The sequence below is a fragment of the Macaca nemestrina genome, chromosome 12 (genome assembly GCF_043159975.1).
Source record: "Macaca nemestrina isolate mMacNem1 chromosome 12, mMacNem.hap1, whole genome shotgun sequence".
Classification (NCBI taxonomy): domain Eukaryota; kingdom Metazoa; phylum Chordata; class Mammalia; order Primates; family Cercopithecidae; genus Macaca; species Macaca nemestrina.
The window spans coordinates 119,279,140-119,304,899 of record NC_092136.1 but is presented as its reverse complement, the minus strand read 5'-3'; the positions used below and the strand labels follow the sequence as shown (position 1 = coordinate 119,304,899).

General features: G+C 45.0%; 1 protein-coding gene across 27 annotated transcripts in view; it reads right to left on the bottom strand.

Annotated features, from left to right (window-relative positions):
* Window positions 1–25,760, bottom strand: part of LOC105476367 (uncharacterized) — a 118,448-nt gene that overhangs the window by 42,093 nt on the left and 50,595 nt on the right. For 7 of the 27 annotated variants that reach the window (XM_071075692.1, XM_071075689.1, XM_071075705.1 and 4 more), the window contains one exon: window positions 7,320–7,562. The exons of 17 other annotated variants lie outside the window; for them this stretch is intronic. Coding sequence is in view for 4 of the 10 variants with exons in the window: in XM_071075711.1 (XP_070931812.1) it covers window positions 7,495–7,562 (68 nt within the window). In the remaining 6 variants the exon portion in view is untranslated. The remainder of the gene's footprint in view (window positions 1–7,319; window positions 7,563–25,760) is intronic. 3 more of the 27 variants (XM_071075693.1, XM_071075706.1, XM_071075712.1) reach the window with 1 other exon arrangement.

The following is a 25,760-nucleotide window of genomic DNA, read 5'->3' as shown; positions in this document are numbered from 1 at the left end:
AATCAGAGCTGAAAAAAGAGACATTACAACTTATACCACAGAAATTCAGAGGATTTAAATTAGAGGCTATTAATAAACAGGAAAGCCTACCAATAAATTGCCAATAAATTGGAAACCCTAGAATAAATGGCCAAATTCCTAGACACATGCAACCTACCGAGATTGAGCCATGAAGAAATCCAAAACTTGAACAGGACAATAGCAAGTAATGAGATCAAAGCCATACTAATCAGTTTCCCATCAAAGAAAAGCCCAGGACCCAATGGTTTCAATGTTGAATTTTACCAAACATTTAAAGAACTAAAGAACCATTAACAATACTATTCAAATTATTCCAAAAAATAAAAGGAGGAGGGAATACTTTCAACTCATTCTACAAGGCTGAGATTATCCCGATACCAAAACCAGACAAAGACACATCAAAAAAATAAAAGTATAGGCCAATATCCCTGATAAACATTGATGCAAAAAAATCCTCAACAAAATACTAGCAAACCAAATTCAATAACATATTTTTAAAAATCATTAATCATGACCAAGTGGGATTTATCCCAGAGATGCAAAGACGGTTCAACACACACAAATCAATCAATGGGATACATCATTTCAACAGAATAGAGGACAAAAACCATAAGATTGGTTCAATTGATGGCGAAAAAGCATTTGATAAGATTCAACATCCCTTCATGATAAAAATCCTCAAAAAATAGGGTATAGAAGGAATGTACCTCAATACGATAAAAGCCATATACAACAGACCCACAGCTAGTATCATACTAAATGGGAGAAAACTGAAAGCCTTTCCTCTAAGACCTGGAAGAAGACAAGGATGCCCACTGTCATCACTGTTATTCAACATAGTACTGGAAGTCCTAGCTAGGGCAATCAGAGAAGAGAAAGAAATAAAGAGCGTCCAACCTGGAAAGGAAGAAGTCAAATTATCTTTTTTGCAGACAATATGATCTTATATTTGGAAAAACCTAGACTTTATTTAAAAAAAACTATTAGAACTGATAAACAAACTCAGTAAAGTTGCAGGACACAAAATCAACATACAAAAAGCAGTAGAATTTCTATATGGCAACACTGGATAATCTGAAAAGGAAATCAAGAAAATAATCCTATTTACAACATCTACAAATAAAATAAAATATCTAGGAATAAACATAACCAAAGAAGTAAAAGATCTCTATAATGAAAACCATAAAACACTGATGTAAGAAACTGAAGAGGACCAAAAAAAAAGTAAAGATATTCCATGTTCATGGGTTGAAAGAGTCAAGATTTTTTAAATGTCCACACTAGCCAAGGCAATCTACAGATTCAATGCAATCCCTACCAAAATACCAATGACATTCTTCACAGAAATAGAAAAAAAAAATCCTAAAATTTATATGGAACCTCAAAAGACCCAGAATAGCCAAAGCCATCCTGAGTAAAAAGAACACAAATGGAGGAATCACATTAAATGACTTCAAGTTATACTACAGAGCTATAGTAACCAAAAAAGCATGGTACTAGCATAAAAACAGACACATAGACTAATGGAACAGAATAGAGAACCTAGACACAAATCCATACATCTACAGTGAACTCATTTTTGACAAAGGTGCCAAGAACATACACTGGGGAAAGAAGAGTCTCTTCAACAAATGGTATGGGGAAAGTTGCATATTCATATGCAGAAGAATGAAACTAGACCCCTGTCTCTCACCATGTACAAAAATTAAATAAACATGAATTAAAGACTTAAATCTAAGACCTCAAACTATGAAACCACTATAAGAAAACATCGGGGAAACTCTCTAGGACATTGGACCAGGCAAAGATTTCTTGAGTAATACCCCGCAAGCACAGACAGACAACCAAAGCAAAAAATGGACAAATGAAATCACATCAAGTTAAAAAGCTCTGCACAACAAAGGAAGCAATCAATAAAGTGAAGAGATAACCCACCGAATGGGAGACAATATTTGCTAACTATCCACCTGACAAGGGATCAATAATCAAAGTATATAAACAGAGCAAACAATTAAATAGGAAAAAGTCTAATAATCCTGTTTTTAAAATGGGTAAAAGATCTGAACACATATTTCACAAAAGAAGACATGCAAATGGAAAACAGGCATATGAAAAGGTGCTCAACATCACTGATCATCAGAGAAATGCAAATCAAAACTACAATGAGATAGCATCTCACCCCAGTTAAAATGGCTTTCATCCAAAAGACAGGCAATAACAAATGACTGGTGAGGCTGTGGAGAAAAGGGAACCCTTGCACACTGTTGGTGGGAATGTAAATTAGTACAACCACTATGAAGAACAGTTTGGAGGTTCCTCAAAAAACTAAAAATAGAGATACCACATGATCCAGCAATTCCATTGCTGGTATATGCCCAACAGAAAAGAAATCAGTGTATTGAAGAGGTATCTGTGCTCCCATGTTTATTGCAGCACTATTCATGATGGTCAAGATTTGGAAGCACCTAAGTGTCTGTATTAGTCCATTTTCATGCTGCTGATAAAGACATAACTGAGACTGGGTAATTTATAAAGAAAAAGAGGTTTAATAGACTCACAGTTCCACGTGGCTGGGGAGGCCTCACAATCATGGCAGAAGGCAAATGGCATGTCTTACATGGTGGCAGACAAGAGAGAATGAGAGAGCTAAGCAAAAGGGTTTCCTCTTATAAAACCATCAGGTCCTATAAGACTTATTCACTACCATGAGAACAGTATGGGGGAACCATCCCTGTGATTCAATTATCTCCCACTGGGTCCCTCCCACAACACGTGGGAATTATGGGAGCTAAAATTCAAAACGAAATTTGGGTTGGGGACACAGCCAAACCACATCAGTGTCTATCAATAGGTGAATGGATAAAGAAAATGTGGCACATATACACAATGGAGTACTCTTCAGCCATAAATAAGAATGAGATCCTGTCATTTGCAACACAGGAGGTTGAGGCAGGAGAGTCGCTTGAACCCAGGAGACAGAGGTTGCAATGAGCTGAAGTTGTGCACCGTACTCCAGCTTGGGTGACAGAGTGAGATCCTGTCTCAAAAAAAAAAAAAAAAAAAAGGCAAGGCATGGTGGCTCAAGCCTGTAATCCCAGCACTTTGGGAGGCCGAGGCAGGAGGATCACCTGAGGTTAGGAGTTCAAGACCAGCCTGGCCAACACGGCGAAACCCTGTCTCTACTAAAAATACAAAAATTAGCTGGGCATGGTGGTGTGTGCCTGTAACCCCAGCTACTCGGGAGGCTGAGGCAGAAGAATCTCTTGAACCCAGGAGGCTAAGATTGCAGTGAGCTGGGATCACGCCATTGCACTACAGACTGGGCAACAAGAGCAAGACTTTGTCTCAAAAAAAAAAAAAAAAAAATTCAAGATGCAAATAATGGGGACCTTGTCCTAACAAATGACCTCATGACCCTCTGCTGCCACTGAAGCTGGGGAGTGGAAAACAGCTAAAGAAGAATTGCAGTAGCCAACCAAGCTTGTCTGTGTTTCTCCCTTCTACAGGCTTATTTTATGGTGTCTGAGGAAATTGTTCTCTGGGGCCCACAAGGCAAAGCTATGTCCCAGGGACAGGAGAGGTGGAAGAAGGTGGCCTCTGTGAAGGGCCAGAGCCAGGGAGAGAGCCCTGGGCAGGAGGGGGAAGAAGAAGCAGCTGTCCTTGCTCCTGGCACCTGGGCTGGTTTTATGTTCCTTTCTGTGTTTATTTCCCCTTTGTCATTCCTGAACCTTGAACAATATTGTGTTAAGTACCCCAATCTTGACTCAGCTGTATTTAGGGAAATTGAAGCAATGATCCCAGATCAAACCTGGGCTGGGCCAGCCACCTAAAGCTAGCAGGGAGTGGCCATAGAGCCCTGTATCAGAGAGCCAAGGGGAGCAGAATCCCGGAAGACGAATGAGACTTCAGAATCCAATCTTGAGTCGTAAACGCTAAGCCTGGAGAATTGAGATTTGATTTTATTACAAGTCAGTTCCTGTACAGATCGTCTCCCTGCAGCTCAGATCTGCTCCCTGGCTTTTCCCTACCATGAGGTCTCCCAAAGGCCACATCACTCAGAGCTTTCTGCCATTCCCTTCTCTAAGGGTCAGGGCAAACAGGGAGTTTTCCATTGATGGGAAAATCTTCCCATCCTTTTTTACAGCCCAACTTTGCTCTGCCCAAGAGCAAGCCTGCAGTCATCCAAATGTGATTATAAATACATTCATAAACAGATTCCACTCCTCAAAGCTCTCTCACCGTGGAATGGGTTTATGCCAGCAAGGTTATAGAGTCTGCCCCCATATCCATGGATTCTGTGTCCATAATTCAACCAACCAAGGATTGAACATATTTGGAAAAAACTGCATCTGTACTGACCATGTACAGACTTTTTTCCTTGTCATTATTCTGTAAATAATACAGTATAACAATTATTTCCATAGCATTCACATTGTATTAGGTATTCTAAGTAATCTAGAGATGATTTAAAGTATACAGGAGGATGTGTGATTTAAGAGATACAGGAGGCTGCATGCAAACACGACACCGTTTTATATCAGGCACTTGAACATCTGTGGATTTTGGTATCTGTGAGGGGTACCGGAGCTAATCCCCCACACATACTGAGTGACGACTATATATGGAATGTGAACAGAATTTTCCCACTGACTTCCATTAGGCAAGCAGAGCTGTGTTTCTCTCCAAGAAAGGAGGACAGAGGAGCAGAGCCTGGGAGTGGGAAAAGAAGGGAAGGAGGCCAAACGGAGATCTCATTACGCCAGGCTGTGGTTTTAATTCCATTCTTCCCTCACAGCCTCTGCTCCACCCTCTGTTTATTAAGGGGGCCAAATTAAATACATGAGATGTAACTGCAACGTGGAGACCCTGGCTCAGTCTCCAGAGACTGTGGGGTGCGGGGAGAAGTGGTGCGGGGGAAGCCAAAACAAACAAACCACGAATCCAGGAGGAGAGAGAAGGCAGAAAAGCAAACTATCAGGGACCGTTTCAACAACTCGGCCCTGCCTCCAGTCTGCAAGGAGGGGCCCTGCCCATCTCCCGTGGCAGCCACCCCACCTGAGTGCACTGGGAGGGTTCTCCGGCCCACAGAGTCACCTCCTGGCCTGCAAGGCCCCAGCCCTTAGGGAGTGACCAGACCTGGCTAGTGATACGCTATCCTCCTTCCCTCGCTACCATGCTGGTCCTGCGCTGTCAGGCTATCTCTCCGCAATTCATCCCCTCCCTTTCTAACCAATTTTCCACCTCCACACCTCGTCCCTCCTTTTCCTCCTCATCCTAATCCACGATGTCCTTTGGCCTGTCTGTTTGATGCTTTCCCTCCGTCAAGCTGCAGCTCAAGTCTTTGCTCCTTCAGAGACAACTGGGACCCTCCAGGCAGCCCCCACTAACTCCCTGCCTGACCCGCCCACGAAACCTTCAGCCTTTGCCTCTTGCCTCCTTCCTCCCCTCTCCCCACTTCAAAGCTGCTCTCAGCCCATGGCTCCTTCCCCAAGGCATAGAACCTGCACACAGCACTTCATTTTCTTAAGCCCTCCTCCCATGACCTTGAATCTTCTCAACAGTCTGTCCGGTGCCCTCTGGGCCCTTGCTTTTCCAGCCGCACCACAAAGACGGCCATGACCTTTGGAGCCTGGTCCAGTGACACAAGCTTCCTGCCGACTGCTCCACAGTGCCCGGTGCCAGCCACAGCCATGCCCTCAGCTTGCATGATGTGGCCTCTCCTGCTTCTCCCTGTATTCCTTTTCTGACTTCTCTTCAGCCAGCTACTCAAATACGATGTTCTCCAGAATTTTGTCCTAGATCCACTTCTCACGCCGTCACCTCCCGGGATGACCTCAAATCTACCCCCTGCTCCCCTCTCCTTTCAGATGCAGAGGGTGCCCCAGGCTTCCACATCCATTTATTTGCCTGATGTGCCAGTGACCCTCCCCACAGTGTCCCCAGCCCTCCATCCACCTGCATTCCCTTTGTCCAGGCCTGGAGAGACAGCCTCCTACCAGCTCCTGCCCAGAGACCCTCACCCAGCCCCTCCCCCTGCCTACTGGCTGCCAGTCATATAGCTAGAGAATGCAAGGGACATTATTTTGTTGACAGTCACTAGATGCCAGGCACTGTGCCAAAAGCTTTCTCATATGCCATGCCATTTACTCTTCCAATGACCCTGTACTTTAGATATTATTACAGTTGAGATGGAGCAAGGACCCCTTTTTTAGGGACCTACAGGCCCCCCAAGCATGGAAATAAAGGAAAATCTTGAATTCCTTCAAGAGAAATTTCAGGGACCTAGCTAGTCCTGAGACATAAATAAACAACTTGATAAGCAAGAAGGTAATAATAACTAAAAATAACAGCCAAGAAAGTTAGGGTCAGATGTTTGGTTCCCTATAGAGACTAAAGATAACATCTTAACATATGTCCCTGAGTTGTTTTTCAAACACCTGGACCCCTATCAAACAGATCCACCAGCACACAGGCCGCAGCTAAGGGGGAAGTGGGGACTGAGCCGACCACTGTTCTTGGTTCTAAATTTCTTCCTGCGTGGCCTGAAGGGAGTCACACCCATGAGCCAGAGTTAACATTCTTCTCTGGCCCCTGGTCCCAAATTTTTAAACAAAGCTTCTCTCTTCCTTAACCAACTGCAAATCAGAAAACTTTGAATCTACCTGTGACCCGTAAGCCTCGCCTCACGATATCCTACCCTTTCAGACCAAAACCAATGTGTGACCTCCATATATTCATTTATGATTTTACCTGTAACTTCTGCTTCCCTGAAATTTACCCCTGCCTTTAAAAACCCTTACCTCCAAGCCATCGGGGAGGCCAGGATTTTAGCATGAGATGCCTGGTGCTCCTTGCGGGTGCCCTGCAATAAACACCTTCTTTTCTCCTGCTGCACAACCTCAGTGTGGATGTCTAGTCTTACTGTGCCAGACGACTAGACCTAGTTGAGTTCTATAACACACTCACTTTTACTTGTGGGGAAACGGAGCCTCAGAAAGGATAAGCAACCTTCCCAAGTCTTAGAGCCACCAGGGGCAGAGCCTCGAGCACTTGGAGCCTGGGTCAGCCTCAGTCCCATGCCTCAGCCCCATTCATTTCCTTCTTGTTCCCCAAAATGCAGACCTGGTCACGCCAGTTCATTACCTCTTCATCGCTCTCCAAGTGAAATGCAAACTCCTCAGCCTTGTGTCCAGGATTCTCCCCAGGCTGTCCCAGCCCACACCCTACCCCAGCCAGAAAGAACAGCCATGCTTGCCTCCACCCACTGATGTCTATCTTGCCCCTGCAGCCTCCTCTACCTTAAATAGACTTCTCTCCTCTCTGTCCAATGAGCTTCTCATTCCTTCAGACCAGACAGTAGGTGCCTTCCCTGGGAGGCCTCCCAGGCTCTTTGGAGTTCTCAGAATGTCTGCATTTGCTGGGTGCTGGCACTCACCACACTGCCTTGTAATCACTTGTTCAATCTTTCAAGTGTCATTTTAGCTTTGCAGTCCTGTGGCCCAACACAGGTCCCTGTGCATCAAGAAGAGCCTCAGTAAAAGCTGAAAGAAAGAGAGGACAAAAGACGGGACAAGCACCTTAGCCATATCTTCTCAAAGTGGGGTAACCAGGCTAGTGGTGGCAGAAGATACCTTGACCCCACCTCCGAGTCTGACAATCAGACCCTCTGGGGCTGGGGGCTGGGGATCTGCATTTTAAATAAGCTCCCCCAAGAGATTCTCATATACAGTGAAACTTGAGCATCTCTGGTCTAGACCGGTGCTCATCCCAGTCCTTACTAGGCCAGCCTCACAGGATGAGATAGTCAGCTGCTATCTGATTAGAGATAACCAGGACAGTATCCTCCAAACTCTTACATCCAACATGCATAGAAGACAACACTACTGGGGCACTCTGGCATAAACAGACAAAGCTGGTCAGAGCTATAGGTGAAAGGCTTGGGAACTTGTACCACCCTGGGCTCCACCAAGATCAATACCTCTGCATACCTGGAACCCATTCCTGACACCCCACTTGGGAAGCTCTGATTACTAAGAGCTACCAGCAAGCACTAGAAGCCAGACACAGCTGCCTAGCACTCACATGGGTTCTCATGCTAACGAGCTTGCATGGAGCCCTGGTGAGGCCTCACGGTCAGCCAGGACTGAAATAGGAATGTGGTTCTCTATAGCTTGACACCATTCCCACCACAGGACATTAGCTTTGGGTCTCCTGGCCCTGGGAACCACACATAAAGGAAAGAAAATGTGAGAGCTCTGGGTACCCCTTGCTAGACCTGAGATTGTCATATCCAAGGCAACCCCTGGGGTCCATTCCTCAAACCTCACCCTGCACCCCCTCCCTGGATGTGAGACAGGTAGCCAGAGATTATCTGTGAGCAGGATGGTGGGTTTTTCCCTGCCCAAGGAAGGCTGCTTTGGTGACATGATAAAACCTTTTTCAGTGACTTACTCAATGTAATGAATGGAGAGACGGGTTATAAGTCTACTAGGTTCTTGCAGCTGCTGTGAACTCTAAAATCACCCTCCAAAGAACTGCTATTTGCCAGGTAGTGTAAATTCTCTATGGGCCCCACACCTATCTGCTGACCTTTCTGGAGGCCTGAAAATGTAGAAAATTTGCCTTCACAAAACATTAAGGAAGAATTGCAAGTTGGAAGGGTCCCTAAGTCACTGAATGTTTGGATAAGGAGCTGGTTCTCTGAATGCTCCTGAGAGTTGCAGCTCCCGCTTGAGAGAAATGCATCTGGCCAGTAACAAAACAATTATGATGATGTACCAATTTGCAAAAATGTCTTTATCCTCAGGATTTAACCAGTTAGCAGAAGAATTTGTATTCTATGAAGAGCTTGGGGGCTCTGAGTAAAGGGCCATTGCTGGTGGGGTCCCTGGTGCCTAGCAGTATAAAAAATAAATTGACATTCAACAATTTATAAATCACTGGCTGGCTGGCTGGATTGATAGCTGGCTGGCTGGATGGATGGATGGATGGATGGACGGATGGATGGATGGATGGATGCATGGGTGGATGGATGGATGGATGGATGGATGCATGGGTGGGTGGGTGGCTGGGTGGGTGGATGGATGGATAGATGGATGGATGGATGCATGCATGCATGCATGGATGCATAGATGGATGCATGGTGGATGGATGGATGCATCGGTCCGTGGATGATGGATGCATGGATAGAAGGATGGATACATGCATGCATGCGTGCATACATGGATGGATGGATGGATGGATGGATGGATGGATGGATGGATGGATGCATGCATGGATGGATGGATGGTGGATGGATGGACAGATACATGGATGCATGGATGGATTCATGGATGGATGGATGGATGGATATATGGATGCATGGATGGATGCATGGATGAATGGATGAATGGATGGATGAATACATGGATGCATGGATGGATGGATGCATGAAAATGAAATAGCTTCCCTTTTGGGGAGTTCTTTCCTTCAGCACTATCCCTAGAAGGGCCTCATTTTTATCCACGATTCCTGGCTCAAAGCTCCCATTACCCTGTTATAATGTTGGGGCACTTTAGACCTCAGAAGCAGGCCTCAGAAAACAGAATCAATCTTTCTGATCTTTTCCTGCCCTCCTTTGACCCGCTCCCGTTTCTCCTCAAGGCAGTCCCCACCCTCCACCCCACCTTTATGGTCAAGGAGCTGACCATAAAGAAATTCCCTGACCTACCTTATTAATTGTAGGTCCTAAGACCCCCATTTCAGAAGGGGTCCTGCCCCATATCCTGGAGGAAGGAATGCTACACAGAGAGGCCAAGAAGAATCTGAACAGGCAGGCCTTACTGGGTTTACCAACTCAGCCTATTAGTAGTAGATCATACCCTTTGTCCAGTCACATTTCTGCACAGTTGCCAATCATACCTATCCAATGAAGTCCCCACAAAAGGCCCAAAAGGACAGGGTCTGGGAAGCTTCTGGATAGCTGAACACATGGAGGCTTACAGGAAGGTGAACAAGACCTCATCCACTTGCTGGGAGGGTGGCACACTCCAGCTCCACAGGGATAGAAGCTCCTGCACTCAAGACCCTCCCAGACCCTCCCTAGACCTTACCTTAATCTGGCTGTTTATTTGCATCCTTTAAAATAGCCTTTGTAATAAACCAGTAAATGTAAGTAAGTTTCCCTACGTTCTGTGAGCTGCTCTAGCAAGTTAATCGAACCCAAAGAGGGGGTTGTGACAGCCCCAACTTGAAATAGGTAGGTCAGAAGTTCTGGAGGCCCAGAATTGCAAATGGTGTCTGAAGTAGAAGCAGTCTTATGGGACTGAGCCCTCAACGTGTGGGATCTTACACTGTCTCCAGGCAGGTAGTATCAGAATTGAATTGGAGGACACCCAACTGGTCTCCACTGCAGAATTCCTTGCTTGCTTGTTGTGGGGAGGAAACTACACACATTTGGTCACAGGCATCTTCTGGTTGGTCATTGTGTTGTATGAGCTGAGAGAGCACTACTTGTTTTTTCTATTCAACAGTATACACTCTTCTGGATACACTTCCCCACCATTTTGACATAGATGAAGACCGATTCAGCTGAATGGAGACGGGGCGATGTCAGGGGATGTAAAGAGAAGAGGGGGACATAGGCAGCCTCCAAAGAACATGGAAAGCAGGAGCCATTGACAGACTAGCCCAGCTCTGCACGCATCTATCTTCTTGCATTTGAGGGTTTTGGTTTTTGTTTGTTTGTTGCTTGTTTTGTTTTGGTTTTTGTTGTTATTGTTGTTTTAGCTTCCACTAGAAATGCTACCACCCTTTCCCTCCCACCTACCTCCCTCTGCTAGGGAATACAAGGACTAATTAAGCCAGAAGGACTGTATAGACCATCTAGCCTGGTCAGAGGAAGCAATCTGGCCCTTAGACATGTTTTGCTTGGCCTTTATAGCCATTTAAAACTTTGCATTAGATGTTAACTTATAAAAATTAGATCTTATATAAAAATACAGATTTTGGGGGGATTTGGGGGAAAAAAGGGAAGACATGTCAATATTTCCCTGGCATTTTCTCTTGATAACAATTAACTAGTACTGGAAATAGACTGGCCAGTCAGGCAGGGTGTCACAGCCCTGACCTTGCCCTACTGTAGCACCCTGCTGCTTCACTCATTTGATAGTTTCTGTCTGTTTGGTTCTCACAGTGTATAAGTCCTCTGCACAAATCCAATCTTCTACTAACAAAGTGTGTGGCACAGGGTGGGCCTTTCAAATACTATTGAATAAATGAATGCATGTGTGAATTCATTCATTAAAAGTTCATTTTTTAACAGCTAACCTTGACGTTTGCCCCAGCTGTGCTATTCCAGCTCTACCCTCCATGCCAACTCAAAGCACCCACCCCAGGAGCCCAGTCCTGGGCTTGTCCTCCATAGATCAGAACTCTCTTTCCTGTCTCTGTGCCCTGGACCTTGTTGAGATATGGTGGCTGATCTTGCAATACCAATACTCCTATTATCTACTGTCATGTCCAAGTATGAGGGGTTTTCTCATTTTTTGTTGCCCAGCATCCTTCTCCCCTGCTTTGATAACTGTTGCTCAATTTTCTTCTCCCCCATCCTCAGTCTATGGTCTTTCCAGCAGAATGGATGGCCATTCTCTACTTCCAGAAGTAAGGGGTGAGGAGAGAAGCTTATAGGCTTAAGCCAAGCACTAGACTCCAGAAAACCCTTTCCTTCTGGCCAGTGCTGGCACCTCATCCATTCAAGTCATTGAAAGAGGAGTCACTTGATCCTCAAGGAAAAGGACCCCGGGGAGCTACTGGCCGCCATACTGGGGCTATGATGAGAATGCTGGTCTGAGGGTGGAGCCAACACAAGAAAGAGGAGCCAAGTGTGAGAAAGAGAAACCGGGTTCCTATTAAATCATTAGAGTCCTGGGTATAGCCTCACCTGAAACTGACATAATCCCTAGGTCAACAAATTCTCTTTTTTGCCTAAACCAAGTTAAGACAGGTTTTCTGTCATTTGCAACAGAAAAAGTTTTTGGGGACTGGACACTTCCCCAAATATTCTCCTTTATAGAATGGCAGGTGTACAAGTCTGGGCTCTGGGTTGAAAGTGATGTATGACCAGGACATGCAGGAATCACAGGGAGTGAATAACAGTAACAGGCATGAATCTCCTTCCAGAAAAGGTGGGTAAGATTCAGCAGGTAACAACTCTCTCTGTAAGCCATTTAAATGAGCTTATTATAGTTAAAGGGTAACTAGGGGAGGGATTTTTAAAATGTTTTTCCAACATTTTAAACAAACACCGTATGTTCTCACTTATAAGCGGGAGGTGAACAATGAGAACCCATGGACACAGAGAGGGTAACTCACACTGAGGCCTGTTAGGGGTGCGGGGGGAGAGAGAGCATCAGGATAAATAGCTAATGTATATGAGGCTTAATACCTAGGTGATGGGTTGATAGGTGCTGCAAACCACCATGGCAAATGTTTATCTATGTAACAAACCTGCACATCCTGCACATGTATCCCAGAACTTAAAATAAAATACAATTAATTTTTTTTTGTTTATGTGTGGTAGAACTGTCTTGTAAAAACATATGGAACTGATGTTTTAATGTTACAGGGAAATTCCAAATTTTTATTTTATTTTGACACAGTTTTAGTAAGTTACACATTTTCTAAGAATTTTTCCATTTTTTCCAATATCACATTTATTGATGGTATTATTTGTTGACAGCATATTATCTTTTTAAACATTGTTACATCTGTAATTACATCCCTTTACTCATATTGTTAATGTTCTCTCTCTCTCCCTCTCTCTCTCTTTCTTCCTCCCTTTCTTCCTCCTAGTTCCACCAGATGTTTGTCTTTTTTTTTCCAAGACAGAGTCTTGCTGTGTCACCCAGGCTGGAGTGCAGTGGTGTAATCTCAGCTCACTGCAACCTCTGCCTCCCGGGCTTAAGCAGTTTTCCTGCCTCAGCCTCCCAAGTAGCTGGGATTACAGGCATGTGCCACCATGCCTGGCTAATTTTTGTATTTTTATTACAGACGGGGTTTCACCATGTTGGCCAGGATAGTCTCAAACTCCTAACCTCATGATCCACCCGCCTTGGCTTCCCAAAGTGCTGGGATTACAGGCATAAGCCACCGCACCCGACCTGTTTGTTATTTATTACTCTTTTTAAAAAAACCAATTTTTAGCTTTCTGGAGCCTTTCTATAGTATCGATGTTTTCTATTTTATGATTACTGCTTATATTTTTACTATGTCTTTCCTTCTGCTTTCTTTGGGCCTATTCTGTTGTTCTTTTCCCAGCCACTCAGATTGGACACACGATACTAAAGTTCATTTTTTCTAATATAAAGATTTAAGACTATAAATTTCCCTTGAAACTTTTTTTTTTTTTTTTGAGACGGAGTCTCGCTCTGTCACCCAGGCTGGAGTACAGTGGCGCGATCTCGGCTCACTGCAAGCTCCGCCTCCCAGGTTCACGCCATTCTCCTGCCTCAGCCTCCCGAGTAGCTGGGACTACAGGTGCCTGCCACCACACCTGGCTGATTTTTTGTATTTTTAGTAGAGACGGGGTTTCACTGTGTTAGCCAGGATGGTCTCGATCTCCTGACCTCGTGATCCGCCTGCCTTGGCCTCCCAAAGTGCTGGGATTACAGGTGTGAGCCACCGCGCCCAGCCCCTTGAAACATTTTTTGCTGCATGCAACAAGTTTTTATATATAGTATTACCATTATTGTTCAGTTTTAAGTACTTTTAAGTTTATGATAATGTTTCTCATTGATGCATGAGACATTTAGGAGTGTTTTCTTTTTTTCCAAATATGTCATGCTTTGTTAAGTCATGCATCACTTTACAAAGGGATATGTTTTGAGAAACGTGTTGTTAGGGAATTTTGTCATTGTGTGACCATGCTAGAGTGTACTTACTCAAACCCAGGTGGAAGAGCCTTCTACGAACCTAGGCTGTATTGTATAAACTATTGCTCCTGGGCTACAAACCGGTACTGCATGTTACTGTACTGAGTACTGTGGGCAACTGTAAAACAGTGGTAAGTATTCGTACATCTAAACATATCTAAATGTAGAAAAGGTACAGAAAAAGGTGGTATTTTAATCTCTTTAAGCATTTTCCATGTAACTATTCTGTATTTAATACCATCTGCAGCCCTTGAATCTGCTGTTTATCGCTATCCTTTGTTTCTGCCGACTCTCAAGCACAGTGATGTGGCTTCTTATGGGTTTAGTCATCTTTATTCATGAGTTACTTGTTTGATCTTATGCTGGGAGGGTCCTTTGACTTCAGAATGCCTTCTTCCAGAGAGGGTTTGCTTAAGGCACCTCCGATCAAGACCACCTCAGTCCCCACTGAGAGTTTGGCTCATAAAATGGATCCAGGCTCAGTATCTCCACCTCAGAGCTTTTCCACGTCAGTAAACACATAACAGTGCTGCTGTAGGACCCAGGCTCAGGCTCTCTTTCCCCATGCCTCCTAATCCGGGCTAGCTCCCACCACTCTGGCTTCTCTCGGCCCTATCCAGCTTCCTGCTTCCAGTCACCCACCCTCCCTGAAGGAAGTAAGGGAGCTCCTTCCACAACTCGTAGCCACCAAATCCCAGGTCCCAGCTGCAACAAATGGCGCCCCTAGCCACTCTAGAACCAGCTCACATTTGTTGGTTGGTTGATTGGTTGATTGGTTTGGGTTTAGAGGGTGGATCCCTAAAGACCTCTCTTTATGTGAGACCAGTGATGCCTCAAAGATTGGGTCCCATCTAGGACTGAATTGTGGTGGCGTAGGAGGGTCTCCCAGAGCCCCTGGTAGTCATAATCCTGGTTCATTTCAGCATTTGTCCATAATTAAGCTGATATTTTTGTCTTCACTGGTGTTTCTGTCTCTCAGTAGGCTTTGAATTCCAGCATGGAAAGAGGTATTACTAACTGGATCCCCTCAAATGCCAAAAGGACCCAGCTGAGAACTGGGAAACACAGCAGGGGCTGCATGAGCACAGACCACCCTCTCCGAGCCTGTTTCCTCTAAAGTAATCCTACCCTGGCTGACTATGCCCAGGGTTGTTGTAGAATTAAATGAGAAGACTGATGTAAAAGACCTACGAAAACTGGAAAGAACTCAAATCAACAACGTCAGTACTGCTAGTATCAATATTGTTACTAAAATTAACCACAATAACCAGTACCCCAGTTACATGAACCAGCTCCACAGACACAGGAAAAACATAAAATTGAATTCTTTGCACAATTCCTGGGTTTCCTGCTTTGGCAATGGTGTGGAGACATCACAGCAACCGGTTGCTCAAGCGTAATTTTATTTCCTAGCCTTGGACAAGCACTGCTACAAAACACCACCCAGACAAAGCCCTTGGCCACAATCCCTGAAGGGTTGACCAATAGGCTTGTTATTTTCAGCTTAAAGTGCCCTCTTCTTTCCTCATCCCTTGATTACTTGTACCCCACTATTTACAATTCACTCCCTTATAGGAGAAGAGATAGAAGTTGCCATTGAGTACTGCTGAATGGGAGAAGTCCACTGTTTTGACATTTTTAACTGCAACTCATAGTAAAATATACAATTTACACAGCAACCCAGTACAAATACAAACACACAAACACAAACACACACAAAGCAATTTTCACAAAACAATTCCTACCTCACTACATATAATGCCCTTTCATATTTTCAACTTCATTTTAAATTATGGTCATAACCTACTAAATTGATCAGCACCTTGAAAAACATGGGAAGTAACAAAGGGAGGGACGTGTCTACGTTCCTCAAGATCCCAGAGAGATATGGGCTTCTCCCCTCATCTCTCTATGTGGGTTAAAGTACAGTTTAACCCTGAGTCAAGGGATGACAGGGTGCTGTCTCGTAATCCCTTTTCTCCTCTTAGGCAATGTCTGCCTTCCTTCGTCTCCCCTTTCCTTCAAAATAAATTTGTAAGGAGTACCTGCCATTTTGCCAGGCACTGTGCTAGGTGCTGAGAATGCAAAGATAAATGAGACTGTAGAACAACTCCCCAGGGAGGGGACAGACAACTCCTTGGCTGATCGAAGACTTAATGATGAAGCCCCATGGGTTAATAAAAGAAACTACATCCTGCCTCACAGTGAGGGAGCATGTACCCCAGGTACATCCATGAATTGCTGCAGCAATTTGGCTTATTGCTATTTCAGCCTTAAACTTGTTGTGTTTTTGTTTTTTATTATTTTGCTTCTTAATTAAAAAATTAGAAAAGAGAAAAAAAAAAGTCACAATCTCCAACAATGGCTCCTTCATAATGTAAATAGTCCATCTTCATCCAGCCTGACACCTTGCCTTTTTTTTTTTTTTTTTTTTTGAGATGGGATTTCACCATGTTGCCCAGGCTGGTCTCGAACTCCTGGACTCAAGCAATCCATTGGCCTCAGCTTCCCGAAGTTCTGGGACTACAGGCGTGAGCCACCACACCCAGCCTTTGGTCTTAATTTTCAATTGTTCCAAGATTTAGGCAAGGAAGAGGGACACTACTTAGAGAGTCACCTTGTACACCCAAACATCTCCCATGGGTGGATCTCAGTCCTTCCCAGTGCCTGTCCCCATCCCGGCTTCTCTCCTTCTCTTTCTGCCACTCTCAACAGATTTTTGCTTCACAAGAACCCAGGTGCCAAGCTGGTGAAAACAACCATCCCCCAGAGGACAGGACCGGGGAGAAGATCTTGAGAAAAAGACAGCACTGTCCTTAGCGAGCAGAGGAAGAGAGAAGATGTGACCACTCACATCCACACGAAAAACTTTAATCCTCAATACATTCTTAAAGCCCAGATCCAATCATGTTGCCCCTGTTTAAAACCTTCCAATGCTTGGCCGGGCGCGGTGGCTCAAGCCTGTAATCCCAGCACTTTGGGAGGCCGAGACAGGCGGATTACGAGGTCAGGAGATCGAGACCATCCTGGCTAACACGGTGAAACCCCGTCTCTACTAAAAATACAAAAAAAACTAGCCGGGCGAGGTGGCGGGCGCCTGTAGTCCCAGCTACTTGGGAGGCTGAGGCAGGAGAATGGCATAAACCTGGGAGACAGAGCTTGCAGTGAGCTGAGATCCGGCCACTGTACTCCAGCCTGGGTGACAAAGCGAGACTCCGTCTCAAAAAAAAAAAAAAAAAAAAAAAACCTTCCAATGCCTTGTAACAAAACCTCTTCCCTTTTCTGAGAGATCCTCTTTTCCACTGGCTAAGACACTCCTTCAAGGTAGCCTTAAGTGTCACTTCATCTGTAATACTTCCTGGGACTCCCTTGGGCAGAGGGAAGTCTGCTCAGATACCTGGTTTCTACCACGATAGTTATAATCCAGGCATTGGCTGAAGTACTTCACTCTTTGAGATTTGATGAAGTTGACCAGGCTGGGTGCGGTGTCACCTGTAATCCCAGCACTTTGGGAGGCCGAGGCCGGCAAATCACTTGAGGTCAGGAGTTTGAGAGCAGCCTGGCCAACATGGTGAAATCCCATCTCTACTACAAATACAAAAATTAGCTGGGTGTGGTGGCACACACCTGTAGTCCCATCTACTTAAGGACTGAGGCACAAGAATTGCTTGAACCCGGGAAACGGAGGTTGCAGCGAGCCAACATCACACCACTGCACTCCAGCCTGAGCAACAGAGTGAGACTCTGTCTCAAAAAAAGAAAAAAAAAAAATTGCCTAAAATCCCATTCCCAACTCTGACCCAGTCTCTCTGGAGTTCTAAAGGGGATACTAGCTCATGGTTCTCCAGTTACCTCCACTTCAGTCCTGCTTTTGCCTAATTTATTCAATGAACATTTACATCATGATCTCATAACACTGCCCCATTCTGCCCTGAAATGACCCAGATATGAAATCATGCCACACAAAAATCTTTACAAGTTTAGTGGATTTGACTGAAGGTTTGTAGGGGAGAGTTACACTACAGAACCCAAATAATTTAAATTGAACTTAAGCATCCTGTCCTAATAACTGCATCAGTTTCCTTTCTGCCTTCCCACCTATGACTTGGTCTTGCCTTCTGCCCTCCATCATGACCAATTCCTGTATGTTTCTTTCACAGATCCAGTTGGACTATTGCTCTCCTTTCTCAGAATCTTGCTAAACCTTGTTTCCAAGCCCTCACTATCCATCACCACGTGACTCGGCAAGAAATTTTTGCAAACAGACATGGTTTCTTCCTAAGAGCAACTCCAGTGAAAGTTGTAAACATAAGAGTTTTCACTCCATTGTATATTGCCATATTGTGTTACAGTTGCTTGTTTTTAAGTGGTGCTCCTTAGAAATGGGAGAATTTGGCAGCAACTTGAGAGTGGGGTCCACACAGGTCTTACTGTTCCTCAGCTTCAGGCAGAAGTTTTTGAGATACTGATTTTTCCTTGCCATCTTCCCTTTTCCCTTTCCTTTATTCAAGAGAATTGACCATTCCTGTTCTTCCTTGCTTCTTTGAGGGCAGAGACTGCTGGTTGTTCCCCAGTAGTTATTATCTTCTTGTTGTTATGTTTGAACCCCCACATTTTAGCTGGACACATGGACATCCAGAACAAAGACTCCATTTCCCAACCTCCCTTGTTGTTAGATGTGGTTATGGGACTAAATTCGGTCCATTAATATCTGAGTAGCACGACATGCGCACCTTCCAGTTCTTGCTCTTAAAAAAAGGGTCACTCCCTTTCCTTCTTCTTTCACTTCCTGCTAGTCAGATGTGGACCAAGAAACAAGATGGGGAGCTCTGTGGGATCAGGAAGATAAAAACATTGTCCCAGAGGATGGCAGAGTAGCACATCAGAAGTGTGAATCCCAGCCCCAGCCCCATATCAGCCCTGATGCCCATGTTCAGACTACTTCATGAGAAAAGAATTAACCTCTTTGGTTTAAGCCACTGTGTTTTGGACTCCTCTGTTGCAGCAGTCAAACACAAACCCTAACTGTTTCAGTTTACCAGGGCTGCCATAATAAAATACTACACACTGGATGCTTCTATAGCAGACATTTATTTTCTCACAGTTCTGGAAACAGGAAGCCTGAGATCAAGATGTCAGCAGCATTTATTTCTTCTAAAGCATCTTCTTCTGCTGTCTTCACATGGTCCTCTCTCTGTGCACACACATACGTGTCCAAATCTCCTTCTTATAGGGACCCAGTCATATTGGATTAAGGTCCATTAAAGACCTCATTTTAACTTAATTCCATCTTTAAAGCCCTTGTCTCCAGATACTTTACATTCTGAGATACTGGGAGGTAGAACTTCACCATATAATTGGCGGGGGGGCGGGGGGTGGCGAGGTACACAATCCAGACCATAATACCAACTAATATACTTTTCTACCTGGCTCCTGTTTTCCCCTGAGTGAACACACTAGGTGTCCTTGAGGGAGAGGAGACTTGCTTGTAAACATGGGAAGAGAGATTTTTCTGAACTAAAAAGAGATTCTCCTGCTGGGTGTAGTGGTTCATGCCTGTAATCCCAGCATTTTAGGAAGCTGAAGTGGGAGAACTGCTTGAAGCCAGGAGTTCGAGACCAACCTGGGCAACATAGCAAGACCCCATCTCTATAAAACATTTTAAAAATTAGCTGAGCGTGGTGGTGCGCACCTGTAGTCCCAGCTACGCTGGAGGCTGAGGTGAGAGGATCACTTGAGCCTAGGAGTTTGAGGCTGTAGTGAGCTATGAGCACACTGCTGCACTCTGGCCTGGGCAACAGAACTATCTCTAAAAAAAAAAAAAAAAAAAAAAAAAAAAATTAACTAATTAAAATTTTTTTAAAAGATTCCCCTGAGCCAGAGAGGCAAGGAGGAAGATTTGTTTATGTTTGAGACAGGATCTTGCTGTGTTGCTCAGGCTGGAGCACAGTGGTGTGATCACAAAGTACTGTAGCCTCAATCTCCTGGGCTCAAACAATCCTCCCACCTTAGCCTTTCAAGTAGCTGGGACTGCAGTCATGCACCACCACACCTGGCTAATTTTTTTTTTGTAGAGACTACTGGCCTGGCTAATTTTTCTAATTTTTGTAGAGACAGGGTCTCACTATGTTATCTAGGCTGGTCTCAAATTTCTGGCCTCAAGTGTTCCTCCTGACCTGCCCTCCCAAAGTCCTGGGATTACAGGCATGAGCCAGTATCGCCAGCAGTGTGGACCACGGCCACCTCCCCATTCGTTCCCCAGTGGATGACCAGTTCCATCTTTCCCAGCCTAGCCTGTGATTACCATGTCCTGAGCCTGAGACCTGAAGAGCCCAGCAGAGCAGACCCGAGGGAGCCTCAGCAGCACAGAAAGCAAACTGGGGGCTACAACCCCGGCCCTGGCTCTACTGTGACCTGGGACCTTTGCACTACCTGGGGCAGGGAGGCTCCAAGAGGACAAAGATGCATTTCCCACAGCCCAGCAGAAAGGTGGCTTGGAGTCTAAAGTAAGTTGCCTTAAAGAAAATAAAGAAATGCATTATTTCTTGCATATCTGAGCTAATTAACTAAAATCAGTGCATTTGGATTCCCAATGCCTAACAGACTCTAATACAGAACAGCATGTTTGAAAAAGACAAATATAGGAAAGGGAAATGGGAAAAAAAGAAGACAGACATGGAAAAGCCCGGGCCAGCACCTCCTTGAGCCCCTCACCACCTTTCCCACCGGTGCCATGTTCCCCTCTTCTGAGCTGCATCTGGCGTTGATGAGACCACACATGTGTTACTTTCCTCGCATGTGTGTTCTTGCCTCGAAATCCCCATGGGGGATGAGCAACTCTAGGTGAAACACTACACCTCACTCACCCCACTGCCTCCAACCCATCTTCACCCCAGGTAGGGACTCAATTGGTGTTTCTTTTGTTTGGTTGGTTTTTGGTTTTTTTTGAGATGGAGTCTTGCTCTGCCACCCAGGCTGGAGTGCAGTGGCACAATCTCAGCTCACTGCAAGCTCCACCTCCCGGGTTCACACCATTCTCCTGCCTCAGCCTCCCAAGTAGCTGGGACTACAGGCGCCCGCCACCACACCCGGCTAATTTTTTGTATCTTTAGTAGAGACGGGGTTTCACCGTGTTAGCCAGGATGGTCTCGATCTCCTGACCTCCTGATCCACCCACCTCAGCCTCCCAAAGTGCTGGGATTACAGGCGTGAGCCACCACGCCCGGCTTCAATTGGTGTTTTTTCAAAAAAAATTGAATGAAATGGGCCCTGGGTCAAGACACAAAAATAACAAGAAACACAGAGCTGACGCTGCTCAGAGGTGGAGGCAAGTGGAGACAGGTGGGAAAATCTTTCCAAGGAGCTGGGGGCTGGCCCTGGGAGAGGAGGAAGATGTGGATTGGAGCAGAGGAGCAGAGGAGCAGAGAAAGGTGGGTGGGGAAGGAACCAGACAACACCCCCAGGCATTTCAGGAACCAGCTCCGGGCCTTCAGAGGAGCCTGTCACAGTCCCTTCTCTTCCTGGTCATGATTTATTCAACTAAGCTGTGTCTGAGAATATCCTAGCAGGAGGTTGATTCTCTGAGGACCCAGCATGTGGGAGGACCCAGAGCACAGCCTCCAGATCCAGCCCCGGAATGATGCTGGATGCTTACCCCAGGCCTGCGATGTAGGCAGAGCAGACATCAGCCCGCTTCTCAGAGGATACCAAGGCCAGAGCGGGGACAGACCTCACCCAGGCTCACACAGGCCAAACGTTGCTGGAGGAGAAAAGAGGGGAACAGAACTGTCCTAGCATGAAGAAAGCATTTGTCCTCTGGTCTGAGGCCACATAAAGGTGGTAGTGGCCTAAGCCCCAAGACCCCCCAGCTCCACCCTCTGACTCAGCTCTCTGAGGGGTTGCCAGGTGAAGAGAAAGGAAATCTAGGCCCAAGCTGGAAGGAAGCAGCACTTGCTGGGTGAAATGGAGGAAAATCAGGCAGGAGATTATTTTCTGGCGCTCTCCCCTCAACTTGGGCATGCCCAGGAGCCAGCAAGCAAGCCTCGACCATCTGTGCCACCATGTCCCCAACTCTCAAAGCAGGGAAGATCTCAGCTGTGTTTTTGCTACACGAAGTCAACATGGTGTTCTGGTCCTGGGTCTGGTCCTCTGAAACAGTCAGAGGACACGGGTTTATATCCCTGCCTCACCTCCATGTGACCTGAGCAAGCCCTTTGAACTCTCTGAGGCTCAGTTTCCTCATCTGTAAAATGGGGATACTATAACCCGCTTGAAGAGCTGCTGAAAGGATCGGATGAGAAGTCATGTATGAAAGGCAGACAGAGACATGAGCAGCCTGGGCTTTGGAATTTGGGGGACTTCATTCTTGCCTGGCCCTATGTCACACAGATCTTCTCATCTGTGGACCCCACCCCATTCCAGGTCCTCACCCTTTAAATAAAAGGAAAATCTAGCTGGGGAGAAAGAGACATAAATCATAGATAAAGAACAAGAATGGAATCTAAGCACAGTTGTGTCTGCCAAAAGATGCTGCTCTAAAACATGCTGATGGAAGGGCTTTGAGGGCAAAGTGGTGCCCAGAACAGGATGCACCAAGGAATCTTCCACGGTAAACCAGGCATGTGAGCTGAGCCTAGGAACTTGTGGATTCCACCAGGCAGAGCCCTGCAGGAAAGGAAGCGATGGAGGCACAATGCAAGGAAGAATGCGACAACAAGGCAATCCGTGTGGCCGGGGCACAGTCTGTCCCACTGGGTGTGGGGCAGGGTGGGCACAGAGTCTAATCATCACGGTGCTACACACAGAGGAGTCTGGACTTGACCCAGAATTCTGGGGCTTCTAAACATTTTTTGATCACGAGAATCCTTTTTTTAAAAAATTAATACATTTATTTTGTGGAGCAGTTTTAGGTTCTCAGCAAAATTGAGCAGAAAGTACAGGCAGTTCCCACATACTCCCCTCCTCACCCACACACACAGCCTCCCCAACCATCAACATCCCTCATCAGAGAGGTTCATTTATGGCAGTGGATGAACCTACATTAACGCATCATTATCACCCAAAGTCCCTAGTTGACATTAGGGTCCACTATTGGTGTGTACATTTTATGGGTTTCGAAAAATATGTACTGACATGCATCCACCATGACAGTGTCAGACAGAGTCGCCTCACTGCTGTAAAAATCCTCTCTGCTCTGTCTGTTCATTCCTCCCTCCCCCCCAACTCCTGGCAACCACCGATGTTTTACTGTCTTCATAGTTTTGCATTTTCCAGAATGTCAGGCAGTTGGAATCATACAGTGTTTGGCCTTTTCAGATTGGCTTCTTTCACTAAACAATGTGCATTTGAAATTCCTCTGTGTCTTCTCATGGTTTGAGAGCTCACTTCTTTCTACTCTGAGTAACATTTCACTGTCTGAATAAGAATCCCCTTTTTAATGTTGAAATAATTTGGGTATCCCCCTGATACAACAATCACATTTTTAGAATCTACAGATTGAAATGCCTAACAACAAAAACGGCAATGAACTGTGTGTGTGTTATTGACTCTAGTCACCTTTAAATTCACATCTCATATCTCTGGGGCCAAAAAAAAAGGCCAACATGACAGTGCTTGATGCTGCACATGGATTCACAGATCCCAGGGGCTGGCGGCCTCAAGTTAGGGATGCAGCTATCTAAGGATCTTCAGTCACGCACAGGACTTGTCAGATTTTCACTTTTAAAAGATCGCTCTGCCTAGTTGTATCCTAGGACGGATGCCAGGATGCTCTTCCCACATGCCCCAGGACAACTCTGCAAACAAGAATGCAGCCACACGTGGTAGGCGCAGTCGCACCGAAGTCACAGAGAATCCACTGAAAATCCACATCGACATAGTCAACCAAAAACCTTACCCAGGTTATGCTTCCAAACAAAAACTCGCTTTAGAAAGCAACACTGAAGAGTCCAGAACCCAAATTTGGTTTCAGAATTGAAGATATGGGTACCTACTCCAGAAAAGGCCAGGGCCTACAGAGGCCTTAGAACCAAACCTAGGACATGGACAAGACAGAAGACAGGATTCAAGGTAGAGAAGCCAGATGGTGTTGTTCCAAACACACCTTCTCCCAATTATATACCCCAATCAAGGTGTGTGAGAACAACCCTTACTCTAGGATTGATTCCAGAGGACAACTCGCTCTGGAAATTGGGGTTCTAACAGCCAAGAGTCCAAATTTCATTTCAAAATTAAAGATTTAGATTTAGATCCTGGCTCAGAGAAAAAGAGATCCTGATCAGGCCTTAGAACAAAAATAAGAGACATGACCTCTGAGATGAGACAGTTCAAGATACACCATTTTGTGTAGCTTCTGTCCCTCAGACATCAGATTTCTCTGGAGCCAGGAGTGGGAGCATAGAAGCAAGTTCAGTGTATCTGACAGTGTTGCCCTGGGCTCCAGATATCTCTTTCACTCTTCCTGGGTCTTCAATTCCCCCCTGGGCCTAGAAGCTGAGCCTCCTGGAGATGGTAGGCCAGGTTTCAGGAGCCAGAGACAGGTAGAAGCAAGAGGCACCTTACAGAGCTACTGACCCGGTCTGGCTGTAGAGTTCAGGAGAGCTCAAAGACCATGCAAATGTAATTAATACAAACCATTTTGCCATCATCAGGGTAATCATTGATTCAGGGAAAAATCGTCAATGGAGGTTAAAACCTTAAGTGAATGTTTGATGAGGAACAAGAAATACATTACCTCAAAAAGTCTTCCCACAGATTACTTATTAATTGAAAAAGAAAAATTGATAATTTTGCAGTGGAGAAACCTGGTAGACTCCCCCTTCACCCAGTGGTTAAAATTCATTTCACCTGTAACAGCAGCAACTGACATGAGGTACCCGTGATATGACAGACTGAGAAGAACACAGTCACTTCAGTGGTTCGCACTGCCCAAATGTGTAAACTGAACATAATTATGAGGAAATGCCAGACACCCCCAAATTGAGTGACAGGCTGCAAAGTAACAGCCGTGCATGCTTTAAAAAATGGACTGAAAATGGCAATAGGAATGGAGATAAAAGTAAGTTAACAGAAGGAAGATTTAGAAAGCAAGTCTAACGAGCTACTGTCTTCCAGGTATAGTATGTGTTGCCATCTCTTTGTTGCGGGGAGGTTCACAGTCAGAGGCCTGTTCATGCCTACCATTTCCCTCCAGAAATGCTCAAGAAACTGCTCACACTGGGTACTCAGCATTGATTTTCACTTTAATCTTTTCATCCTTTTTAAATGTTTAAAATAATTTAAATGTGTTAATTGAAGTTTTTTTTTTTTTTTTTACTTAACTTGAAAAGGTAGTTCTCAAACATAATATAAAGTGGAAGAAGAAGACACAAAGAGTACATGTTACAGGATTCCATTTATATAAATTGCTAAACTAGGCAAAATTAATTCCTGGTGATAAAGGCCAAGCTATGAGACTCACGCATCCCAATTTCAAAACTTACTTCAAAGCTACAGTAATCAAAACAGTGAGGTACTGCCATAAAAATAGACATGGAGATATACAAACCAATGGAACAGAACAGAAAGTCCAGAAATAAACCCATACACCTACACCCAATTAATGTTTCAACAAGTGTGCCAAGACTATTCAGTGAGGAAAGATAACCATCAACAAACGGTGATGGGAAAACTAGATATTCGCATGCAAAAGAATGAAGCTATGTCATACCACACACAGAAATTAACTCGAAATGAATCAACAACCTGTGTAAGGGCTAAAACTACAAAACTTTTAGAAGAAAACGTAAGGGTAAATCTTCATGACCTTGGATTTGGCAATGGATTCATAGA